Source organism: Squalius cephalus (genome assembly GCF_949319135.1).
Source record: "Squalius cephalus genome assembly, chromosome: 8".
In the NCBI taxonomy this organism is placed as follows: Eukaryota; Metazoa; Chordata; class Actinopteri; order Cypriniformes; family Leuciscidae; genus Squalius; species Squalius cephalus.
This window is the reverse complement of record NC_137129.1, coordinates 18,046,911-18,071,861: the sequence shown is the minus strand read 5'-3', so window position 1 is coordinate 18,071,861 and position 24,951 is coordinate 18,046,911. Positions and strand designations below refer to the sequence as shown.

General features: G+C 40.7%; 1 protein-coding gene across 1 annotated transcript in view; it reads right to left on the bottom strand.

Moving 5' to 3' along the window:
- Positions 1-4,800: 4,800 nt before the first annotated feature.
- The window catches only part of oprd1a (opioid receptor, delta 1a), a 57,172-nt gene continuing 37,021 nt past the window's right edge, over positions 4,801-24,951 (bottom strand). The window contains exons 2-3 of the mRNA XM_079878067.1: positions 5,848-6,203; positions 4,801-5,724 (exon numbers count right to left, since the gene is read on the bottom strand). Of these exons, the coding sequence (XP_079734193.1) occupies positions 5,195-5,724; positions 5,848-6,203 (886 nt within the window). The 3' untranslated portion in view covers positions 4,801-5,194. The remainder of the gene's footprint in view (positions 5,725-5,847; positions 6,204-24,951) is intronic.

The following is a 24,951-nucleotide window of genomic DNA, read 5'->3' as shown; positions in this document are numbered from 1 at the left end:
AGCCTAGTTTTGGTTGTTGTTGGTGGCGTTATTGCATCCCTATGCCTACAATGCAAAATTGTTCCCTCGCGATTGGAAGCTCCTGTAGCCGCCGCATACGCATTTCAAAACATCGCAACGTGAAATGCCACAAAAAGCGGTTTGTGAATAGGTCTTAGTGAGTTAGGAGTCCTCTCGACTTATTTTAAGCTGTCCCAGACTTAGGTGCTACTTTTAGGGCTAAAATGCTTCGTGAATTACTCTTAGTGAAAAAAATTCGGAGTCCTAAAGTTAGGAGTGACGCGCCCATTATTTTTAGGAGTTGCTCCTAATTTCGCCAGTTAGGAGCTACTTTTAGCCTTAAAATTCTTTGTGAATACGGCCCCCGATATATACTGATAGACACAAGTGTGATCAGTGGTTTTTGCTTATTCTGTTAAGGCCAAACATGTTCAATTGGTCATTTAATTGCAATGTAATGTTAATGTTTTAATAAAACAATTGCTTTACATTTACATCCGCAGAATCATCATCATTTTTCATAATTTTCATGCGAAAATATCTCAATAGAGCTGTCTCCAAAATATGCTGATTAGTCATGTTGAATTAAAGGTTAATGAATGTCCAATTAAGACTACATTGCACCCATAACTGTAACTCAAACAAGCAGTATAACCAATATGGTACTGTAACTGTTGTCAACCCTGTTACTGATGTGTCAACCCTGTTACTTGTATAATATTCTAATATCATTTAAAAAATGAAAATAAAAATGTAATCAACAAATTGTAAATGTTTAGTAAGAGAGGCTAATAATCCAATCAAAATTGAATTGAGGTGTTTTATTTTTGTTTCCATACATTTTTCTTAAAACAGAAGATGCTGTGAGGGTGTCATTTGGAAATTAACGTGGGGGGGGGGGTTATCTTTCACAGTATATCAGATTTGTTCTATATATGTATTTAAAACCTTTTCAAAAAGTAATGAATATGTCGGTAACAGACCAAACACACACATTTACGTTGGTTATATGAAAATAAATAAATAAATAAGATAGCCTGAGATGGCACGGCACATTTTCCTGAGAGGTAAGGATCTACTTCATCCAAAAAGGGGCTTAAAGATTTTCAAAACAGTACTTTGAAAATCAAACATTAAAAGTGGGAAAGCAGAAGGCACGAACAGAGCGAAATGTTATTATATGAACTTAATGTTAAACCTATAAATAAATGCGACTGAAAAGTTAATTGATAAGACAATTGAATGCAATAGAGTCAAAACATTAATACCACAATTTTAATATGCATAAGTTAAATAGGAATATGTACAAATTTGTACGTCGGTAAAGTTGTTTATACGTAAATAAATTAAGTTTTTTTTGCTGTCAATACGTAAATATTATACGTTTTAGTGCTGTAAATACGTCAGTGTTATATATTTCTGTGTGTATAAAACGTAAATAAATATACGTATGGTAGAACTACACTTTACGTAAAAATACACACGTATTCTCATGAGATCACGTTGAAATTACAGCACCCCTCTGAAAACCTGAAAACATTTTAGTTGGACATTCATCTAAAAATGTTTTAAATGTTAATATTTGTTTCGGAATGTTCAGAGAACAATCAAAAGTAATGATCCCATAATGTTTGCAAAATGCTAAAATGGAATGTTCCCTTATATTCACATTACAAAAAAAAAAAAAAAAAAAAAAAAAAAATTAAAACATAAAAAACTGGACGTTTTGAACGTTCAGAGAACATTTGTAACATTTGTTATGTGGGATATAATTAGTCATAATAACTTACACTCTGAAGCAGGAGCAAGTAAGCAATGTTTGGGTTCATTTATTTCTGTAGTCAATGATTTACACAGAAAGCCTTATTGAAAGAGTTACCAATTATCAATTATTAGCATATGCTTTTATTCAATTGAATATTATCTTTTCAAAGATTTACAGTATAAGCAGTTGTGCAAGCTAATGAGAAATTGTACAATTATGCATTACAGACTGACGCAATTATACACTGAGAACTGCATCACGACCAGTCTAGAGATATGCAAACAACATAAATACCTTCTGTTCTGCCACATAAACAACCAGCAAAGATAACAGGAAGCAGACTCTTTGCTATCTTTTGATCAATAATAAATAATAATGAAAACAACAACAACAACAACTGTGCAGATCATTCCACAAAAGCTTAAAAGTATATTATCCATAATTGAACAAACTCAGAAATAAGACTGAATATTCTGTTAACTGGCATTGTGTAAAGACAAATTAGGGCTTTTCACTCTGTGCTTAAACCTGGGTTATTGTTGTTCCAAACCCTGGGTAAAGTAATGTTTCACACTTGTAATTTAGAAGCGGGGTTAGCACCCTGGGTTGTAAAACCCTTCTCCTGAGCAGTTTTAGTGCCGCTTTTGCACTGTTAACCAGCATTTAAGCGGCATGCCAAACACCTACTGTGTGAACCGATGCAGTGTAAAAATGTTACATGATGCTTAGCAAACAACAACCAATCTTAGGTCATGAATCGTGTGTTGAATGGAGAAAAAAAGCCAAGTAGTGACAGAAAATGCATCAATTGGAGTGAAGAAGAGACCATTTTATTCTTATCTGTATAGTCCAAAACTGTATTTTTTATTTATTTATTTTTATTTATTTTTTTATAAATCTTGACAGTACAGTTGGCAAAGCATAATATGAGAACAATGCCATAGCTTTTATATAAACAGATAGCGTGCTGCATTTGTCCAGTCAATAAGACTGTCACTGCATTTAAGGACATTAAACCAGGGTTTAGGAATGTACAGTGTGAAACTTCAGTTTATGAATACCCAGGATTAATTGTTAACCCAGGGTAAATTATGAACAATGTGAAACATGAAGCAAGATAACTCAGACTTCAGTTTACCTTGGGTTTAGAATGACCCAGGGTTAACTATTTCAAGAGTGAGAAGCTCCAAGTCAAGTATCATTTCAAATACATCACCATTTCATTACTCTTCCAATACAGATTATGCTGTCTTTATGGTTTTATGGTGAGAGTATAGAGCTGTTCAGTTTGTAGTCAAAAAGAAGAAATTTAGCATTGAATTTTGATACATATCAACTTGAAACACAATGCTTCACGAGATATGACTGCAGAACAATTTTTGTAGAACAAAACATGCACATATTTTCTGTTAATGTTAACTACAAACATACAAATTAATGCCTGAACAGGTCTATTGGCAGTTTAAGACCAAATTAAATTTAACATCATGTACAAAACAGATTATCCTGCAGACATTTACAATCTTCTTAAAAAAATAAAAAATAAATAAATAATAATACTAATAATAAAAATCATTATTCTTAAAAATGCAACACAAACACTAAAAAATGCAACAATTTCACTAACATCACTTATCATCAACAAAATTACAGCTCAGTACTATTATCAGTATAATAAGAGTAAAACAAAAATCAAGACTCAGTGAGCTAGTACAACTAGAAAATATCCAGAGGCAAGGCTTCAAAAACACTTAGTCTTGAGTTGTGAGTCATCTAGTAGGCCTATGTTATTTTTGGTAAAAATCAAACTCAATCAATTTAGTCAACTAAATTACTAGGATGTATTGCGATTCAAAATCACCAAGCATTTATGAGGTATGTTCAATTAAAATGGCAGAACCATTTCTTGAAATTTTAAATGGAAATGAACTAAAATGACCTGCTAACAACAATAAAATATCCAAAATAACAGAATGTACTTATCTATGCACATTCTCTTTTACTACACTTTTGACTTGACTGTACAAGCACAGTGATTATAAAAAGCACTTTCAGCTTCTAAAGGAATATAAGACATAACACTGATCAAATTGCTCATTGCATTCATTACACATCAAAATGAAGACATTCAAAAATGATTGTGGGGTCCAAGGGCTATATCATGTTCCACTAATACTCAAAAAAGTCAGTAATATACTTAATGTATATCAGGAACTCCAGTGAAAAACAATACTTGTAAATTTTGATCTTGCTTTGTGGACACAATAAATATTTAAAAGTGAAGCCAAGCCAATCTAATGGAGTTTTTGGCGTGACATTTAATGGATGATTTCTTTCAACAGTCTAAATGGTAATTTTTAGTTTCTCTTTAGTTTGGTTTACTCTTCGTTTAAGTAAACTTTATTGGAAATGTCCAGGAAACTGAATAAATTTGCTATATACACCCCTACACTGTAAATAAAAAATGAATGACAAGTTTTGAAAATAAGTTTGTCTGAAGATGTGTTCATGGACAAATGGAGTAAGTTGGAGAGTTGATACAGAGTATCACAAGGTGGTCTTCAGCAATAATGGCTAATAATAGTTCAATATTATGTCCATAATGTATTTGTCCATATCGTTATGAACAGGTTAAGACCATATACTTTCTGGTCTGCATGTCATATTACTCAACCTTTCTCCATTCTGCTCCAATCTGACAGCTGTCTATTCTGGGGCAAGACATATTTTCCCGTCATTTCTCCAGAGTTTCACTGGGGCTAACAGACATTTGAGGAGAGTTTTACATCTATGTTCAATGTTTGTTTTATTTATTTTTTCCCCAAGGGTCTACAGTCCAATATCTCTGAAAGGTAGAGAAAATGAAATATATAATCAACTGCTGAAAATACTTTTCCTTTTCAGCCAGTGTCCTCCAATTGGACCTCATCTCCACTGTTTGCTTTTGTAGGTTTCAGGTTTCATTTCTTGATGTGTCAGCAATTTATTTTCAGTCACAGAGAGTTTATTCAGACTCCAAAAAATTATTTTTTACAGACTCCATTTCAACGCTTGGTCGTTCATTCACTTTTGGGTCATGTTCTCAGTACCAGTGTGAATTCAGACCCTGAAGGTCCACCAGACCCTGAAAGTCTGATTATACTGATGTAATTTACCCTGTTTTGGACATAACATTGGGCTCAGAAGAGGCTCTGCATTGTGTATGCTAGTTATTTATTCCAAATAATACTGGAGCCAATCCACAATACAAAGTAATAAATGGTGCAGGAGAAGAGCTGCTCAACTCAGTCTCTCTGGTTACGTATTCTTCCCAGGGTGAAGGAAATTCTTCTCCTAGAATTCAGTAGTGGAGATTTGTGTGACCTCTGATTGAAGGTCCTGCTGAACTCTTCTGGACTGGGACCCCCGTGGGATCCTCTCCAGGCCTAGTCATACTGGCTTTTTTCCTGCTTCCGAAGGTGCGCAAACTGACACTGGCTCCCTTGTAGCATTTCTTGCTCGGTTAAGACTATTCTGGGCAGCTCTGGTTCGGAAGGGTGGGCAGAAGTCTCTGAAGCATCTCTTGAAATTCTCATCCAAGAAAGCATAGAGGACAGGATTGAGGCTGCTGTTAGTATAGCCAAGTGCGATACACAGGTGCCAGCTGGCAATCACATAGGGGTTCTTTTGGTTGATGTCTACAAGTGTTTTGACAATGATGAAGATGTGGATTGGTGTCCAGCAGATAATGAAGGCAGCCACCACTACCAAAACCATTCGAGTGATTCGACGCATGTTTCTGTCCTTCTCCTTTGAGCCTGAGAGAATTCGGACACTTTTCAAACGTAGGATCATCAGACCATAGCAGATTGTGATGACTAGCACTGGTACCACAAATGCGAAGATAAACACACAAATCTTTGTCACTGTGTCCCAGTACCAGTCTGGATCAGGGAACTTCAGCATGCAGACAGTTGCACCTGTTATGGAATAAATGTAAACAGTTTTAATCAGATCTTGAAACTTTTAATCAGATCTTTGATTTTCTTGGTTATATCAAGACATCATCCAGCAATTATTTTTTTATATAAATACATGCTCACCTTGGTTTGTCACTTTGGTAACTGCCATGATCATGATTGGCACTCCTACAGCGGAGGAGAGAATCCAGATGCACACGTTGATGATTTTGGCCTTGACCGGGGTACGGAACTCCAGTGCTCTCACAGGGTGGCACACGGCAATGTAACGGTCCACACTCATCATAGTGAGGGTGAAGATACTGGTAAACATGTTATAGTAGTCAATGGCTATGACCACTTTACATAGAAGCTCACCAAAGGGCCAGGTGTTCATTAGATACTTTGCGCTCTGGAATGGAAGTGTACTAGTGGCCAGTGCATCTGCCAGGGCCAAATTGAAGATGTAGATGTTGGTGGCAGTTTTTAGCTTGGTGTATCTGCAGAGACAGAATCGACAGAGCAGTTTGTTAGAAAACATTTATGGGTTGACTAATGTGGTGCTATACTTTTTGTCTATGTGGTTTATGTAAAGTGGCTAAAGGTGGTAGTTTTTTTCTAAAGTGTAGAACTTTAGAGGAATTTGATTAGAAATTTGGAAAATGTATTTAAGTGTCCTGTCCCCAAAACATTCATTCTTATTCTGCAAGACCTGCTGTTTTGAAACATCAGATTCCCTTTGGCCTTGATGACCATCTTAACTATACTAAGATGAACGAGATTAAAAGATCCATCAGGTGTACCTACAGGACTGAGGTGAGTGCACACTACAGGGAAAAGCTTCTGCAAATAATGTTAAGGAAGTGTGGAGAGTAAAAATAACCATCACTGGCCTGACTTTAAGTACCGGTAGACTTGGAGAGGGTGCTAATGAGCTCAGCTGATATACAGTATATATGTATATTTTTTCCTTCAGCAGATTTGTCCCTTTGATATCTGATCAGTATTCCATGCACTACCTCTTCTTCTTCCTGTGACTCGATACCTGGAAACATCAAACATGCAACATCCACTCCCATTCCACTATTCAGCATGTCTGTAATTGCCAGCTAGAAGAAAAGAGAGCTGAGTAAGTTCCACACATGCTAGAACAGTATTTTTCAACACTGTCCCCGAAGGAACACCAATAATACACATTTTAGATTTCTCCCTTATCTGATCCATTAATTCCAGGTCTTGGAGTCCCTACTAATGAGCTTATGAGTTGAATCAGGTGTGTCTGATTAGGATTAAAAGAATATGTACTGTCAGTGTACTTCCAGGAACAGGGTTGGGAAATAGTGGGCTATGTTGTGTGGATGATGTGCTATCTAGCTCTCTGGAGTACTGCATGATCTGTTTACTTTTTTATACCATGTAAAGTGCTCCAGCTATGAAAACTTTTGGTTCCAATGCCAAAGCTGAGGTGTCCCAGAAACCAGTTGCCCTAACTTCGCACATCATGAAGATGTTTGAGAGATTGCTTGTCAAATAACTCCGACCATTGGTTGCACACCATCTGAATGATGTTATAATCTTTTTGACCTTTTTGACCTTTAAGTGTTTTTAGCACTATCACACCCCACTGAATTGAAAACCCCAACAGATTCCCAGATCATCTACCTAGATCATTTCAGTAATATGAAAGACTGTGTCACCGATCCTGTCTCCAGTTTTTTTTTTTTTTTTTGCCCTTTCAGAGCTCGAAATTAACTTTTTTACTTGGTAGCACCAGCAAAAATTTAGGAGCACCCACCAAATTTGACGTTTAGCTCTGCCAGTAGAGCGGAACGACCGGCAGCATCCTGGCGATTAAAAGCCTCAATAATCGAACCTGATGAACCTGATTTGTTTGCCACACATTTTTTGTGCTTGGCACTCTCTCCGTGTTTAACCAAGCTCTTGCGCTTAAAATGTATTGATTCAGTTGCGAACGCTGTGTTACCTGCAAAACTCTGTCCCACAGGCTTTACAGTGAACGCAATGCATTGAACCATCAGCATAGCGGAGCCACTCGAAATCTTTTAGCCACTCTCTCCGAAAGCTGTATGATTTCTTTTCAGCTGGTGGATCCACATTAACCACATCACCAACACCAAATATGCGCGAGGGAGGGAGACCAAGACATTTTGAAATCGGTGTCACTCTCTCTCTCTGCTCGTTCTTTCAGTAACAACACCCCGCCACAAGCGCAGCAGTCAGTCATCTATCACTTACTGATCAAATAAGGCTGTGGTGGTCTAATAAGGCTGTGTGTGGTGCTTTGGTGGCCGCCAAAAAAATTTCAATGCAGGAAAAACCTCGTTTCATCTTCTCTCTTATTCAGCCTTTTAAATTTTGCGCAGTAGTCAGCAGCTCCCTGTCACGTGACAACGGAGCTCAGTGAAAGGAAGTGGGAGTGATTGACAGCTAATATTAACCAATCTAAAATCTGCTTTAAAGTTAAGAACGTAAGGATGAAGTTTGATTGGTTATGTAACGTTGGATAGAATGATGGTCCGGCCACCGCGTATTAGCGCACAAAAGGTACACACTGTGCAGTAATTTGCAAACGTTTTGTAGAGAAATGAAAACAGGTCGCACCACAACCATTATTAACACTTGCACAAATGCTCCCAAATATATTTTTAGGTTGCACAGATTAAATTTCGGGAGTATATGCGACCAAAGTGGTCGCAATTTTGAGCCTTGCCTTTACACATCAGACTTGTACTATAACAGCAGTCCATACCGGTGTTACAGTTTAACTGGTGACCGTGTTAAGTTGTGACTTTACACCAGATGTTTCTCATTACATGATGTTGGTATCATTGTAAAGATAAACCATAAGTGATGTCATTACCTGTAATGGTAGAAGTATGTTTAACAACAACAACAACAACAACAAAACAAAACACTTATAAAGTCATCCTTGTTACGGGATTCGAAATCATCTGTCAAAATACATTCAACACATTGTTGGGACATCCTATTGAGTTCAGAAATGGATCTTGATCTTCAAAGCTTTTCTGTAGCCTAATTTTCATGATGCTGATGTGTCCATGTTATAGTTTTTCACAATTGCTAAGACAGATTTCTTGAAACCTTCACCCATTTTCTCACAACATTAACCTCTTCCACTCTAAGGCATATTTTGGAATTCCGCCTGAATTTAACATACCCAAGTTTAAATATTCACCCTACACACATACATATAAAAAAAAAACTGGTGTCATTGTACAGAAAATCCTTCAAATTTACTAAATCAGATTGCAAAATATAATAAATAGCATTGTATGTGTTTAAAATAGTACGCCAAAAAAAAAAAAAAAAAAAAAAAAATAGGCTATTTTTATTTATTTTTTCCCCAGAATCCTGTCTTTGAAAGTCTGTGATTCAGGTACTATTTTGCTCTGGGGACCTGCTGTTTGAATACACTATGTGGCAGTATCCACCAGAAAAAAAAAAAAAAAAAAAAAAAAAAAGATTCTCTATCACATTCTGAGCAAGAGTTATTCAAATGTAACCGAAGGGAGGCAGTGTGCCATTTTTAGCGCCTATATGTGTCCTTTTGTAGCCTGACGTCGTCATACTCAGATTCTAGTCAGAATATGAGTCTGATACTGCTCCATTAGGTTGTGATTATGAAGCATGTTTCAACCGAACCAGGAAAGAAAATGCCTCAATTGGATAGACCTACAACCAATCAGAGCAACGGAGTAAGTGACATATGTTCTTCATTCATCTTTCCGATCGACAAATGCCGCGATAGTGGTTCTCTGTTTCTCTTTTAAAATTAATGCGCTGTCGATATCGACGCGATGGCGGAATCTACACATGATGTTTCATAAACAAAGTTCGGGAGGAGCATGTTCAAATAATCAATCCAACCAACTTGTCATCAAACAATTACCATGTCTACCCTATCAGCATGAGAGGAAGCATTTATTCACTCTGTCAACTCACCTAACATTCCTTGACAGTTTTCAGCATCCCTCCACTCACTCTTGGCTTGTTCTTCCACAGCCAGGAATATGGGGGAAGTATTTTGGGTTCGGGCCGAATACCGAGCCCGGAGCCCTTTCCTCAGACAGCACGCCAAATATGCATTTATTCTATCTGACTTATTTGTAAGTGTGAACTCGTGAAATCTCAATTCTCCAGCTGCAGTCATCTTTTGGTGCTGCTTAAGAACCACTTTTACTGGTTCAGAGTTGGTGCTTTGGGTGTCGAAAAACAAAGAACCAATTTGAAACTAGGCTCTGGCTCCGTCCGAACCAGCACCAGCACCAGCACTGCATTGGTAGAAAAGGGGTATTTGTTGTAAATGAATGCAACCCAAGCACTCTTTGGTGACGTGGATGATTACGTTACTGTTGATCATCTGTCCATCATCGTATAAAGCCCGTCCTGACAATTTGATTGGTCCAAACAGCTCTGGTTCGAGCATAATTGCTCCACAACGGATCAAGTCCAGACCGAATTTCCCGACCTAAAAATGTTGTGGGCGGGGCTAAGTTCGGCTGGCATCCAGGCTAGTCCTTTGGTGTTTTCAAATACTCAAATGCAATTTTTTTTTTTTTTACAAAGAAATCCTACTTTTAATATGCTAAAGTACTTTACTTGATTATTGATTGATTTTCTTCATTTTCATTCAGGTTTAATCTTTGTATCTGAGAAACACAATAATGCAACATGGCATAAAGGAATGAGACCAAGTAACATTGTTTGTGTTTTCCTTTCAGGAGACACTCATAACTAACAAAACAGTCTTGTTGATTTGATATGGTCTATTAAAACAGACCACTTGTACAAATTGAAAACATAAATAGAAATACGAGGGTGGGGGTCTCAAGCCCATCTCTCGGATGTGTCTCGGCTGTCGGTTTTATTACACACAGACTGGTTGTTTGCAATATATATTGCAATTTATATATATATTTACAGCAAAATTAGCCAAATTACATCATTTTATTCAAGTCTGATTTTTTTCAAATACTGAATACGCAACTCATGTTTGCTAATAAAACATAAATACTAAATCAAGTTTCCACATATTCTGTCAAGAAACAATTAGTTGACTCAATTGCTGTACTTTTCAATTTCAAAATAAAAATGTTAAAATACTTATCAGCATAGGGTCTCTATGTTGGGTCCAGCCTGAGCACTTTGTCCACATCACAGGCAATGTTTAGTACTTTTTATTTTCAGGTAAAAATTAAGCTCTCCACTCAATACTTATTCTCACTCAAAATCTCATTCAATCTTGCTGAAAAACCAAACTTTGACTTTAGACATGACACACAAGCCTTCGAAAACACACACTCTACAACATTAGACACTGGTGAGATCAATAAAAAAATAATAAAATAATAAATACAAATAAAAACTCCCTTTGGCAATCAGGTGTAATTCTACAGCTCAATATCTATTACAGTATAAAACATAAATAGAAGGGTGCAGATACAGTGAAATGCAACAATCAACTAAAGACTGTAAAGAGATATTTCTGTAGATGAAAAGCACTAGAAAAGAACAGTTGAAATACCAAAGACATGAACATGACCTTGGAATTTCAATACAAAACAGCCTATGCTGTCAATTACCAACAAAAAAAAAAAAAAGAAAAAAAAAAAAAAAAAACAGGATCCTTGGCCAAATTGCATTGCAGTACTGATAATGAACATATTTGCCATACTAGAGCAGTTTCTTAGTTTTCTGACACAAGACTTTCTCTCCTTCCCCTAGGCAGTCGTCTCTCAGTTCTGCAAAAATATGAAATGTAAGATGTACTTGGCTACAAATCAGTTTGACAATTACGAGTTTGAGGGTGTACAAAATGTGCTTCAGAATTTTCTGTACATAGAATAGTGAAAGTTCTCCCATCTAAAGTACTGCTACTGTGTTATACTGTATGTGTAAAAACCCTGTAGATGACCCTGTAGACCAACTTTCCTCATGGTCATACCATGCAAAAGAACATGGTCAACTATAGTGCTTTGTATTTCATCAGAAACAAATGTCCTTTGACCCTGTCCCCTTCATTTTTCTTTTCCTTTCCTACTCCTCCTCCTCTTTGTCTCCCACCACTAGGATTCATTGTCCAAAGCACATAATAAACCGTGGCCCTGTTTATATTATCCTGAGATTCTTATTAGTGTGTCATCAGTTTTACTACTTAGTTTTTCTGTAGCAAAATCAAATTAAATTTTCAAACCACATTCAGAGAACCTCTGACACTTCTGGTTAAATCAAACAATTGCCTAAAAACCTGTGACCAAAATCAAACAATGCTTTCAGATCATACATACAGCGAATCAACATTATAAACACTACAGATCATTCATTAGACACTACATCAAATAATGGAGAACACGGAATCCAAAGCATGCAGTTACAGATTGTATATTGTAACTGTATATTGTAACAAAGTAAACAAATTTGTCAATTACGTAACATTTAGTAATGTTATAGTAATGACAACTTACAATAGTGAGGTGAATAAATTGTATACAGTATGCACTGAAAGTATAATATTGTACTGAATATTGTATACTATTGAATGTCTGTATATTCAGCACTTGCATACTGTGAAAATACAGTGACCCAACTGCAAAAGCAAAAAAGGTTACAGTAAAGAACTCTAAATGAAAGGCATGTTACAGTACACTCAAAAGAGTTGTGCAACTGCAAAATAAAGGTCAGTGAGAGATTTTTTTATTCTGTCTTCATGTTTTGTCCGGCCTGAGGACTTTGTCCACATCACAGACAATGTCATCTCTGCAGGCAAAGGGAAAACCCCTAAAGCCAGATCCAGCCTTGACAACATTCTTCACACCTTGCTCTTTCTCATCCTCATCCTCTTCCTCCTCGACCTCCTCCTCTTACTCATACTCTTCCTCCTCTCCCTCTTATATTGTTTTCAACCATTGTTGGTATCAACATTCAGTGCAACATTTTGAGTCAATTTTGGAACTCTGATCTGACTTGTATTATGCACAGTTGGTTTGGACACATCATTAGAAAAAAGTGTAAACAATTTTGAGTCATTGTGTGTTAATGATAACAACCAGAGCCAGCTCTCCCTATGAGCGAACTAAGCGGCTGCTTAGGGCCCCGCCGCCACTAGGGGGCCCCCTAACTACAGATGCTACTCGCCGGTGTCGCCGCGGTTTAACGGTCAACCAACCGTGTAAAATTGTTGTCTTCCCTGGAGTCTGGACTTGGAAATTTGACCGCAATAATGAAATTTGGTGCAGAAAAAAGGAGGGAAAAAATCCCATTATAGTAGAGCTAGGCTACTACTCTAACGAAATCCACATTTTAAGAAGTTTTTACTGTAGAATTATTTTTGCATGCATTTTTGAACTTGGCACATTACACAATGCACAAAGAGCTGCCTATTGCATTTTCTGCGCAATTCGCGGTCCTATTTCACAGCAGCTTCGGAGGGTGCGTTAAATTGGACATTATCCCATTATAGTAGAGCTACTACTCTAACGAAATCCAAATTTTAAGCACTTTTTACTGTAGAATTCTTTTTGTATGAATTTTTGAACTTGGCACATTACACAATGCACAAAGAGCGGCCTATTGCATTTTCTGCACAATTTGCGGCGCTATTTCTCGGCAACCAGAGGGTGCATTAAAGTGGACATAAGCCAATTATAGTAGAGCTACTACTCTAACGAAATCCACATTTTAAGCAGTTTTAACTGTAGAATTATTTTTGTATGAGCTACATATAATGTGCAACAATGACTAAAACCTAGAGTTTTTATTAGATTTATATATATTTTATAACTAAACATTTTATTTACACATTTGGCTAATGATTGTTCGCTGAAGTAGTGTTTTTGTAGTTGGAATATATAAAAAATAAATACCAACTCAAACTAGAATCTTTTGCAGAATTTTTAATCTCTTTGATACATCAATATAGAAGAATATGTTTAAATCAATTTAGAAGGAAGCAAAGCAATTACTGGTCCAACTTCTCCCTCTTTTTAAAGTGTGGAAAAGGGAAAAGAAGTTCAAAGATCGAGACTCCAGCAACACCTGTAGTATATGCCACAACTTTATTGAAGATTTTTTAATACTAAAGGTTTTAAGCTGCCTAGTGGACAAAAACAGTTAGTGCTGTTTTAAAATTTACAAAGCATTCATACAGTAATAAAGTAGATGTAGAAATTTGGCAAATCTGTAATCTTTACTTTTACTGTTTCAGTGAGTGTACTTTAATAAGCAGTAAAATAATTGTGGACAATCATGTTAAAAGAGGTACAGATGAAATGTGTAAGGGTTGCTGTAAATTGTATACAGTTGCTGGTTTGCGGTGGCAATACTCCATTATTCACTGCAAGGCAGGGCCCCAAAATTATCCTGCTTAGGGCCCCCAGATTTACAGAGCCGGCCCTGATGACAACTGTGTTGTAGTTGTGTTTATCTCTTGCCTGTGTTTAGCGGTTTGAAACATAAGTGCATCACAGTGTGAAATGTGCTTAAGTGAGTGAGAATGTGTTTAGAGTTTTGCAAAAAGAGTGCATGAGATTTGCAAACAGTGTTTTAACTACCTGAACTTGATTACAGTTTTTCTGGATTGCTAAAACACTAAACAACATTCTCTGAACCAAATTCTCAATAGCCTAAACCAATTTGTTGAATAAATCACTCTTTCTGTAAAACTTTAAACAAGTTCAGGTAGTTAAAACATCCAAACACCAGGCTTAACTAGTACAAAAAGGCTCAGGTTATTATCAGTAAATAACTGCAAGTGAACATTTTTTTATTCGTCATCTGCTGAACACCTGACCAAACTGTTTAGGAAAGCATACAGTACAAGACTTGGGCCCTTTCACACCAAGGACGATAACTGTAATGATAACAATAAAGATATAGTTCTAAAAAATTTTCTAAATATAAAGGATTAGCAGAGTCCACACCACAACTATAATGATAACGGCACAGAGAAACGATATAGTTTCACTTTCAGAACGTTTTTTTTTTTTTTTTTAAATCTGATGAATGGTAAAAACAGAATTCATCCTGCTTTAAAAAAACTCAAACATTTAAAGCAGGAGACGACATAACTGCAGCGCACACTTAGAATAAACAGAACAATATAATTTGCTGGTGTGGGCACTAATGTAGTTATCATGATAGTTATCTTTATAGTTAGAGTCCTTGGTGTGAAAAGGCCTTTAATCTAGATTCACTGGAGACAGTCTCTCTTTCTCTCATAATACTCTACTCAATAATACTCGAATACACTAATAACTTCACTGAAACAGCCAAAGACGTCTTTGCTAGTTCCAAAGAGACCGTCTCGGTTACTAAGCGTAACCTCGGTTCCCTGAGAGAAGGGAACGAGTATTGCGTAAGGCTAGCTTACGCTATGGGAAAACTCCTTTTCTCGAGAATACTGAAGCCAAAATTATCCTTATAATTTTATATATGTAAAATGCAGTGCAGCTGCACAGCAGACCACAGCAGAGCATTCTATCACACTGATTGGCTGTGCTGCGGCCCTGTCACGTCAGAGCCCGCCAAGATGGGCATGGCTTAAGTCTATAAGAAGCCCATTTCCGCCATAGGAATTTAGGTTAAATTGACTGAAGCGATCGACCCGGTCTAAGCACACTTGCACGGCGGGTTACGCAATACTCGTTCCCTTCTCTCAGGGAACCGAGGTTACATTTAGTAACCGAGACACTTCTCCTGACTTCCTGTTTCGAATGCGCATGCGTCGCGTCTGAACGCGTTGTTGTCTTTGGAGCTCCATCGATTGATTTATAATTCTTGATTTCTCTTTAAACTCACTTACAACGAACGTTTTCTACTTTTCCTCACCTCATAGTTACAACGTGGACTGTTGAGCAGATGCGTCTCAATCCTATTAGTGATCCAACGCTGGATACTCCTATAGGTTACGTCCGCGGATCACGGCTGAACGCGTCTTCTCCACACTCATTTACAAACAAACATTTTTTCGCCTATCGTGCGTCTACTCTACACCCGTACCACTAAAAAGACGGATTATATCCAAGACTTCAGCCATAAATTAGTATTAATATTGATAGCATCACTGGTAGCGTCGTTGCTAACTTAACGTACTGTCCATCTGTTAAAATGGCGAATATATCAGATGTAAGTAGTCTACCTTTTGGTGCAGGTGAGGACACATTTGATCTGCACGCGGTGCAGTCTGAGCTGGAAGCTGTTGAGAAACAGATCCACAACCTTTTAGTGAGAAAAGCCGAGCTGATAGACCGGCGTTTGGCTCTTGAAACATCACGCGCCGATGCACACAAATCGGAGATTAACGTTACTAACCCGCTGACTCCGACCTCGTCTACTCCGTGCGTTTCTCAACATCGGTCCCGAGCGTCGAGGTCGCGATCAGCCATGGTCTCGTTCACTCCGGCTCCAACACGCCACCACGAAGCCTGGATGGTTCCGCAGCGGAAGACGCGAGTCAGGTCTAGACCAAGAAAACTCTCTCCGACCCTCACGGTTTTCGAGATATCCACACAAAACCGCTTCTCCCCTCTTCGCGAAACAGAACGCGATGCTGTGATCATCGGCGATTCCATCGTTCGACACGTACACGCTACGTTAAATAAAAGTAAGGTGCATAGTCACTGCTTTCCTGGTGCTCGTGTTTCTGAAATCGCTGCTCACGTTCCCGAGATTCTGAACGAGCGCGTCGGAACTGTGGTCCTGCACGCGGGAGTGAACGACATCAGGCTGCGCCAGACGGAGGTTCTGAAGAAAGACTTCAGGAATCTGATCGATACGGTTCATGATAACGATCATTGTGTCAGGACCGCTTCCCACGTACCGACTAGGTCATGAAAAGTTTAGTAGATTATTCGCGCTAAATGAATGGTTAATGTCATGGTGCAATGAGCAGAAACTGCTCTTTGTAAATAATTGGAATCTGTTTTGGGAGCGTCCTAGGCTTTACCGTGCTGATGGCTTACACCCAAGTAGATTCGGATCGGATCTTCTGTCAGATAACATCTCCAAAATGTTAAATACCTTTTGACTAGTAACCAAAAGTCCAAATCATAGTCTCTGCTGCACCAATTTAACTGATATAAATACTAGTGTTGAACATTGCATAGAAACTGTGTCTATTCCTCGTTTAGTGAGATCAAATAATAAATCTACTGCAGGATCTAGAAAAAATCTAATTGTTATTAAACCAGAAAATGTTGCTATTAGTAATCAAAAACAATTTGTAAAGCTAGGTCTTCTAAACATTAGATCACTCACACCTAAGGCAGTTATTGTAAATGAAATAGTCACAGATAATAGCTTCGATGTACTTTGCCTTACTGAAACCTGGCTTAAACCAAATGATTATTTCGGTCTAAATGAGTCTACTCCATCAGGATACTCCTATAAGCATGAGCCCCGTCTGATTGGTCGTGGCGGCGGTGTTGCAACAATCTATAGAGATATTCTCAATGTTACTCAGAAAACGGGCTATAAGTTTATTTCATTGAAGTACTTGTACTAAATGTTACGCTCTTAGATGTTCGAAAAACATCCCTATTATCTCTAGCCTTGGCTACCGTATAAAGACCGCCTGGGCCTTACGCTGATTTCCTAAAAGAGTTTGCAGATTTTCTCACAGACCTATTAGTTAATTTCGATAAAGCATTAATTGTTGGAGACTTTAATATCCATGTAGATAATTCAAATGATGCGCTAGGGGCTGCGTTTACAGTTTTATTAAACTCCTTTGGGGTCAAGCAAAACGTTACCGGACAAACTCATCGTTTTAATCATACACTCGATTTAATTATATCACATGGAACCGATCCAACCGATATAGATATCATTCCACAAAGTGACGATGTCACTGACCATTACATGGTAACTTGCATATTACGTACTCCTGTAATATATCATGCTGCGCCGCGTTATCGATTAGGCAGAACAATCCTTCCATCCACCATAGATAATTTTTCAAATTGCTTATCTGATCTGTCTCAGCTGCTCAGTGAACCCAAACAAACAGATGAACTTGAGGAATTAACTAGCATTATGAGCACCATTCTCTCTGGAACATTGGATATTGTTGCACCCATTAGATTAAAAAAGGTCAGAGAGAAAAGTAAAGCACCATGGTACAACAATACTACGCATGTTCTAAAGAGAGAAACCCGTAATTTAGAGCGTAAATGGAAAAAAACTAACTTAGAGGTCTTTAGAATCGCATGGAAAGACAGTATGTCACGTTATAAAAAGGCCCTAAAAGAGGCCAGGGCTGAGCATCTCCGCAAACTAATAGAAAACAACCAAAACAATCCTAGGTTCTTATTTAACACCTTGGCTAGACTAACAAATAAACAGATGTCTCCTGAACAAAATATTCCGTTACAGTTTAGTAGTAATGATTTCATGAAGTTCTTCACTGAGAAAATAGAAAACATCAGAACCACAATTGTAAACGTTCAATCCTCAATCGCGCCTTATAATTCAGCCTCAATTATCACCCCGCAAGAACAATTACAGTGCTTTACAACTATAGAACAAAAAGAGTTAAATAAACTTATCACTTCATCTAAAACAACAACATGTTTACTAGATCCTATACCAACTAAACTATTGAAAGAAGTGTTACCTGTAGTGGAAGAGCCTCTCCTCAATATTATTAACTCATCTTTATCTTTAGGTCATGTTCCAAGAACATTTAAACTGGCAGTTATAAAACCTCTCATTAAGAAACCACAATTAGATCCACATAATCTAGCAAATTATAGACCCATTTCAAATCTACCTTTTATGTCTAAAATACTAGAAAAAGTTGTGTCCGCTCAACTGGGCTCTTTCTTGCAAGAAAATGACATCTATGAAAAGTTTCAGTCTGGTTTCAGGCCGCACCATAGCACTGAAACTGTGCTTGTTAAAATCACAAATTATTTACTTTTAGCTTCTGACCAAGGCTGTATCTCAATATTAGTTTTACTTGATCTTAGTGCTGCGTTCGATACTATAGATCATACAATACTCTTAGATCGACTACAAAATTATACTGGTGTTCAAGGACAAGCATTAAGCTGGTTTAGATCGTATTTATCTGACCGCTACCATTTTGTTTATTTAAATGGAGAAAAATCGATCATAACTCCAGTAAACTATGGAGTGCCGCAGGGATCTATGTTAGGCCCTCTATTATTTTCAATATATATGCTGCCACTTGGAAATATTATAAGGAAACATGGAATTAGTTTCCATTGTTATGCTGATGACACTCAAATCTATATTTCATCACGGCCAGATGAAAACGCTAAATTATCCAAATTGACAGAGTGTGTTAAAGATATAAAAGATTGGATGACACGCAATTTTCTTTTATTAAATCCAGACAAGACAGAGGTACTAATCATCGGTTCAAAAAACCACCCACAAAACCTCTCACAATACAACTTTAACATAGTAGGATGTCCTGTTACTTCATCCTCTACAGTAAAAGACCTGGGTGTTATATTAGACTGCAACCTGTCTTTTGAAAATCATATTTCATATGTTACAAGAACAGCCTTTTTCCACCTTAGAAACATTGCTAAGCTACGTAACATGCTATCAGTTTCTGACGCAGAAAAGTTAGTTCATGCATTCATGACCTCAAGACTAGATTACTGTAATGCTTTATTAGCCGGTTGTCCTGCAACCTCAATAAACAAGATACAGTTAGTCCAAAATGCCGCCGCCAGAGTTCTAAATAGATCAAGAAAATATGATCATATAACACCAATTTTATCATCACTACATTGGTTACCTATGAAGTTCCGTATTAATTACAAGGTATTGCTACTGACTTATAAAGCCCTAAACGGCTTAGCTCCAGTCTATTTAACCGATCTTCTATCGCCCTATTATCCATCACGCTCTTTAAGGTCACTAAATTTGAGGCTTTTGGTCATACCTAGGATATCCAGATCCACCAAAGGAGGGAGAGCATTTTCACATTTAGCTCCAAAACTCTGGAATAGTCTTCCTGATACTGTTCGTTGCTCAGACTCGCTCTCCCAGTTTAAAACTAGATTAAAGACGCATCTCTTCAGCCAGGCATTCATATAATACTTTTAATCTTACAGTTAAATCTGACCTCTAGTTCATAAACGCCAGAGGAGGACTGGCCCCCGACTGAGCCTGGGTTCTCCCAAGGTTGTTTTTTTTTCTCCATTAGGTCACCTGATGGAGTTTTTTAGTTCCTTGCCACTGTTGCCTTTGGCTTGCTCAGTTGGGGATATTTGGGGCTATTTAATTTAATTAATCAATCAACGATACTATTGATCAGCATTACCAAACGTGGATGTTCCACTAGAAACAAACATTGATGTATTGTTTTAATTTAATACTGTGAAGCTGCTTTGATACAACCTATGTTGTGAAAAGCGCTATATAAATAAACTTGACTTGACTTGACGTTCCCTTTCGAGAGTACTCTCGTATTGCGTAAGGCTAGCTTACGCTATGGGAACCCCATTTAAAACGCCGTGCGTGCTTATAACCCACACATACTATGGCCCGGGAAGAAAGAGTAAGTTATGACCCCAAAAAGAGACCAACGTCAGTGGGCCTTATAAGGGGATATGTATAACTAGACCAGACAGCGTCGGGCCTTATAAGTGTTATATAGTGCTTAAACATTTTTCTATATGGAAAGCTTGCAAAGCGGGAACCCCCAAGTTATAGAACTTGATAAACGTGGACGGAGTGGCCCAGCCAGCCGCCGCACAGATATCTTCAAGTGGTATTCCACTGGACCAAGCCCAGCATGAGGCCATGCCTCTAGTGGAATGAGCTCAGACACCCATGGGGCAGCAGAGACCTTTTGACTCATATGCCAGCGAGATAGCATCTACTATCCATCACGGCAATCTCTGCTTCGTGATTGCGCTCCCCCTGGTGCGACCACCAAAGCAAACAAAGAGCTGTTCTGATTGCCTGGATGCAGCAGAACGCTCAAAGTAAACTCTAAGAGCCCTGACAGGACAGAGTAGATTCGCGTCTCCTTCGTCCTCAGACGAAGAAAGAGCAGATAGCGAAATGACCTGTGCTCTGAATGGAGTGGAGAGCATTTTAGGTACATACCCATGCCTTGGTTTAAGGACAACTCTGGAGTCGTTAGGCCCAAAGTCAAGGCAGAAAGCGCTCACTGAGAGCGTGTGCAGATCTCCAACTCGCTTGACTGAAGCCAGTGCAAGGAGGAGAGCAGTCTTAAGAGAGATGTGTTTCAGGCTCGCGGACTGCAACGGCTCAAACGGAGTACCTTTCATGGCCTCTAAGACTGTGGAAAGGTCCCATATAGGAACCGATGGGGTTCGAGGAGGGTTCAGCCTCCTGGCTCCTCTGAGGAAGCGCACGACTAGGTCGGTTCTCCCCAGTGACTGTCCGGCCACATGAGCATGGAACACTGTTATGGCCGCCACATAAACCTTGAGCGTGAACGGGGAGCGGCCCGCGTCCAAAAGCTCTTGGAGAAAAGATAGCACTACTGCCACTTCACATGAATATGGGTCCCAGCTCCGTGCTGTGCACCAGCTGGAGAACACCGCCCATTTCTGGGCATAAAGCCGCCTAGTTGAAGGCGCTCTTGCCTCAGAAATGGTGTTCAGCACCTCTTCAGAGAGTTTCCCGGGTAACAGGTCTGGACGGGGATGCCAGATCATCCCCTTCGCCTGCGTGAGGAGGTCTCTCCTCAGCGGTATCAGCCATGGGGCTATATCCAGCAGCTGAATTAAGTCGGGGAACCATAATTGGTTCCTCCAAAGAGGGGCTATTAAAAGCACTGTGCACCTGCTTTCCCTGATCCGTTTGATGACCTGAGGTAACATCGTGACCGGTGGGAAAGCATATAGCGGGTAGCTGAGCCAGTCGTGGGCCAGCGCATCCCTGCTCTTGGAGAAAAATATTGGGCAATGAGCATTGTCTTCTGAGGCGAAGAGGTTGACCTCTGCCTTGCCGAAGATGCTCCATAGCGACTGAACCGTTTGTGGGTGAAGAGACAAGTCCCCTGGGGCAACTTTGTCTCTGGATAGCATATCCGGGCTCTGATTCAGAATACCTGGCACATGCGCTGCCCTTAGCGAGCGCAGATTGTGCTGAGTCCAAAGGAGGAGGCGTTTGGCCATGGTGTGCAGGTTGCGTGACCTGAGCCCACCCTGGCGATTTATGTAGGACACCACCGACATGTTGTCCGTTCGGACCAGGACGTGTTGGTCATTTATGTATGGGAGGAAAGCCTTTAGCGACAGTTCGACCGCTTTCATCTCTAGACAGTTTATGTGCAGCCGTTTCTCTGGGCCTGTCCAGAGGCCGGAGGTGGGTCTGCCATCGTGTAGGGTGCCCCAACCTAGGTTGAATGCGTCTGTCGAGATCACTTTCCATTTTGAGATTGAGCCCATACTCACGCCTGACTGAAACCAGTCAGCTATTTTCCACGGAGCCAGGGCTCTGATGCAGCCGTGGTTCACTTTGATGCGCAACCGGCCCGATCGCCATGCGTGCGCTGGGACCTGGTTGTTCAGCCAGCACTGAAGGGGACGCATGTTCAGCAGGCCTAGTTTGAGAACTGATGATGCCGAGGCCATCAGGCCTAACATCCTCTGAAATCGTTTGAGAGGGGTGTATGAGCCGGCTTTGAACGAAACCGCTAAGCGCTGGTTACAGAGCGCTCACTGTGACGTCAGGCACGCTTTCATCTGTACTGAGTCTATGACTGTCCCCAGAAAAGAAATAGTCTGGCTGGGAGACAGTGCACTCTTGACAGTATTGATCCTGAGACCCAGACATTCTAGATGGCTGAGGAGCCAGGACCTGTGAGATATTACCCGAGCCTCTGACTGGGCTATAACTAGCCAGTCGTCGAGGTAGTTCAGAATTCGCACACCATGAAGTTTCAGGGGAGCGAGAGCGGCATCCATGAACCTCGTAAATGTTTGAGGTGCCAGGGATAGACCGAATGGTAGGACTTTGTATTGATAAGCCTGCCCCTCGAAGACGAATCTCAAGAATGGCCTGTGGCGAGGTGCTATCTGGATGTGAAAATAAGCATCTTTCAGATCCACTGAGAAAAACCAATCCACTGGGCGAATTTGCGCGAGGATTTGTTTCGTTGTCAGCATCCTGAACGAGCGCGTCATAAGTGCTTTGTTCAGATGCCTGAGATCTAGAATGGGTCTGAGACCACCATCCTTTTTGCGAACGAGGAAGCAGCGGTTGTAAAAGCCTGACATGCTTATTGTCAAGAGAACAGCTTCTATAGCACCCTTCATTAACAGTTTCGAAACTTCGGCGGGAAGCACATGACTCACACTGCTTTTCACAGATGTCTCAACCACGGCGCGAAAACGCGGGGGTCTGCAGACAAACTGTAGCGAGTAAACTCGTTCTATTATGTTCAACACCCAATCTGAAATACCGGGGATGGCCTGCCAGGCCTCGGCCCACATAGCGAGGGGTTGAATTATATCTGGGGTCGGGTCGCTTTGTGATAGGGACCTGGTTGCCCAGTTGTTTTGTGCTTGTGACACTGTAGGGACAGCGCTTATGTGTAGCGGCATGCACTGAATAGTGGGCGCGCGCGCTTTACATTCAGAGCGCGCTCGGCGTGATCCGTGGAGCGGGCTAACAGGGGAAAATCTGTATGATTTTGTGACGCTGTGTGAACAGTGCTTATGTGCAGGGGTGCAAACTGTGTAGTTGTCAGGTTTGCATACACAAAGCAGACAAGATGGTAGGTTTGATATTTTAATAGCAGAATGGATTGGACACAGCGTGAAAGGTGAGTAAACAGGAAGTAGATAATCAGATGAAGCTTAACTGAATGATAACCAAGTCTATCTCTCTCTTGCAGATGAAGATGATGAAGTTTCTCTTAAGACGGAATGAAGACAGGCTGAAGAAGATCGGGATCGACGGTGAGTATGCAGGTAGCTAATGTAGTGTCTGGGTCTGGGTGTCATGAATCGACATGAATAGACGAGACCAGATGAGGAGTGAAGGGAGAGTGCTGAATATATAGGGCTTGTTAACGAGGGAGTGCAGGTGATGATGATGATGGCTGATAGAGTGCAGGTGTGCCAAGGAGGATGATGGGAAGTGTAGTGCACACACAGATGAGGAAGACAGACGGTGGATGTGACATTACTCCCCCCTCCCGCTAGGCGCGACCTGCGCCGCAGAAGGTAGAACACAGGAGGGGGGGGTGGGCATCCTGGAGTCTGTGACCGGAGGGTGGACAGGAAGATGACAGACAGGAGACTCCAGGATGGTATCGCCGCCACGGCGGTGCATGACGAGGAGGAGACCATGGCGGTGCAGGCTGAGGAGGTGGCCATGGCGAAGCAGGCTGAGGAGGTGACCATGGCGAAGACCCTTCGGGCGGCCACGGCGGTGAAGATCCTTCGGGCGACCACGGCGGTGAAGACCCTTAGGGTGGCCACGGCGGTGAAGACTCCTCGGGTGGCCACGGCGGAGAGGACCCTTCGGGCGGCCACGGCGGAGAGAACCCTTCGGGCGGCCACGGCGGAGAGGACCCTTCGGGCGGCCACGGCAGAGAGGACCCTTCGGGCGGCCACGGCGGAGAGGACCCTTCGGGTGGCCATGGCGGAGATGACCCTTCGGGTGGCCAGGACGGCATTGGGAACCGTGTCGGTTAGACCTCCACGGTCCCCCTAGAGGACTTATAGCCCCCCCCCAAAACATTTTCTTGGGGAAATTATCAGGCTCTGGTTCAAAGCTGGATGAGACAGGGGGCGAAGGCGGCTCTGGGCTGGACAGGACCAGGGGCGAAGAAGTCTCTGAGCTGGGCAGGACCAGCGGCGAAGAGGGCTCTGAGCTGGGCAGGACCAGCGGCGAAGAGGGCAGGACCAGCGGCGAAGAGGGCAGGACCAGCGGCGAAGAGGGCTCTGAGCTGGACGGGACCAGAGGTGAAGAGGGCTCTGTGCTGGACAGGACCAGAGGTGAAGAGGGCTCAGTGCTGGACGGGACCAGCGGTGAAGAGGGCTCTATACTGGACGGGACCAGCGGTGAAGAGGGCTCTGTGCTGGGCAGGACCAGCAACGAAGAGGGTTTTAAGCTGGGCGGGACCAGTGGCGAAGAAGACTCTGAGCTGGAAGGAACCAGCGGTGAAGGCTCTGTGCTGGACGGGACCAGCGGTGAAGAAGGCTCAGTGCTGGACGGGACCAGCGGTGAAGAGGGCTCAGTGCT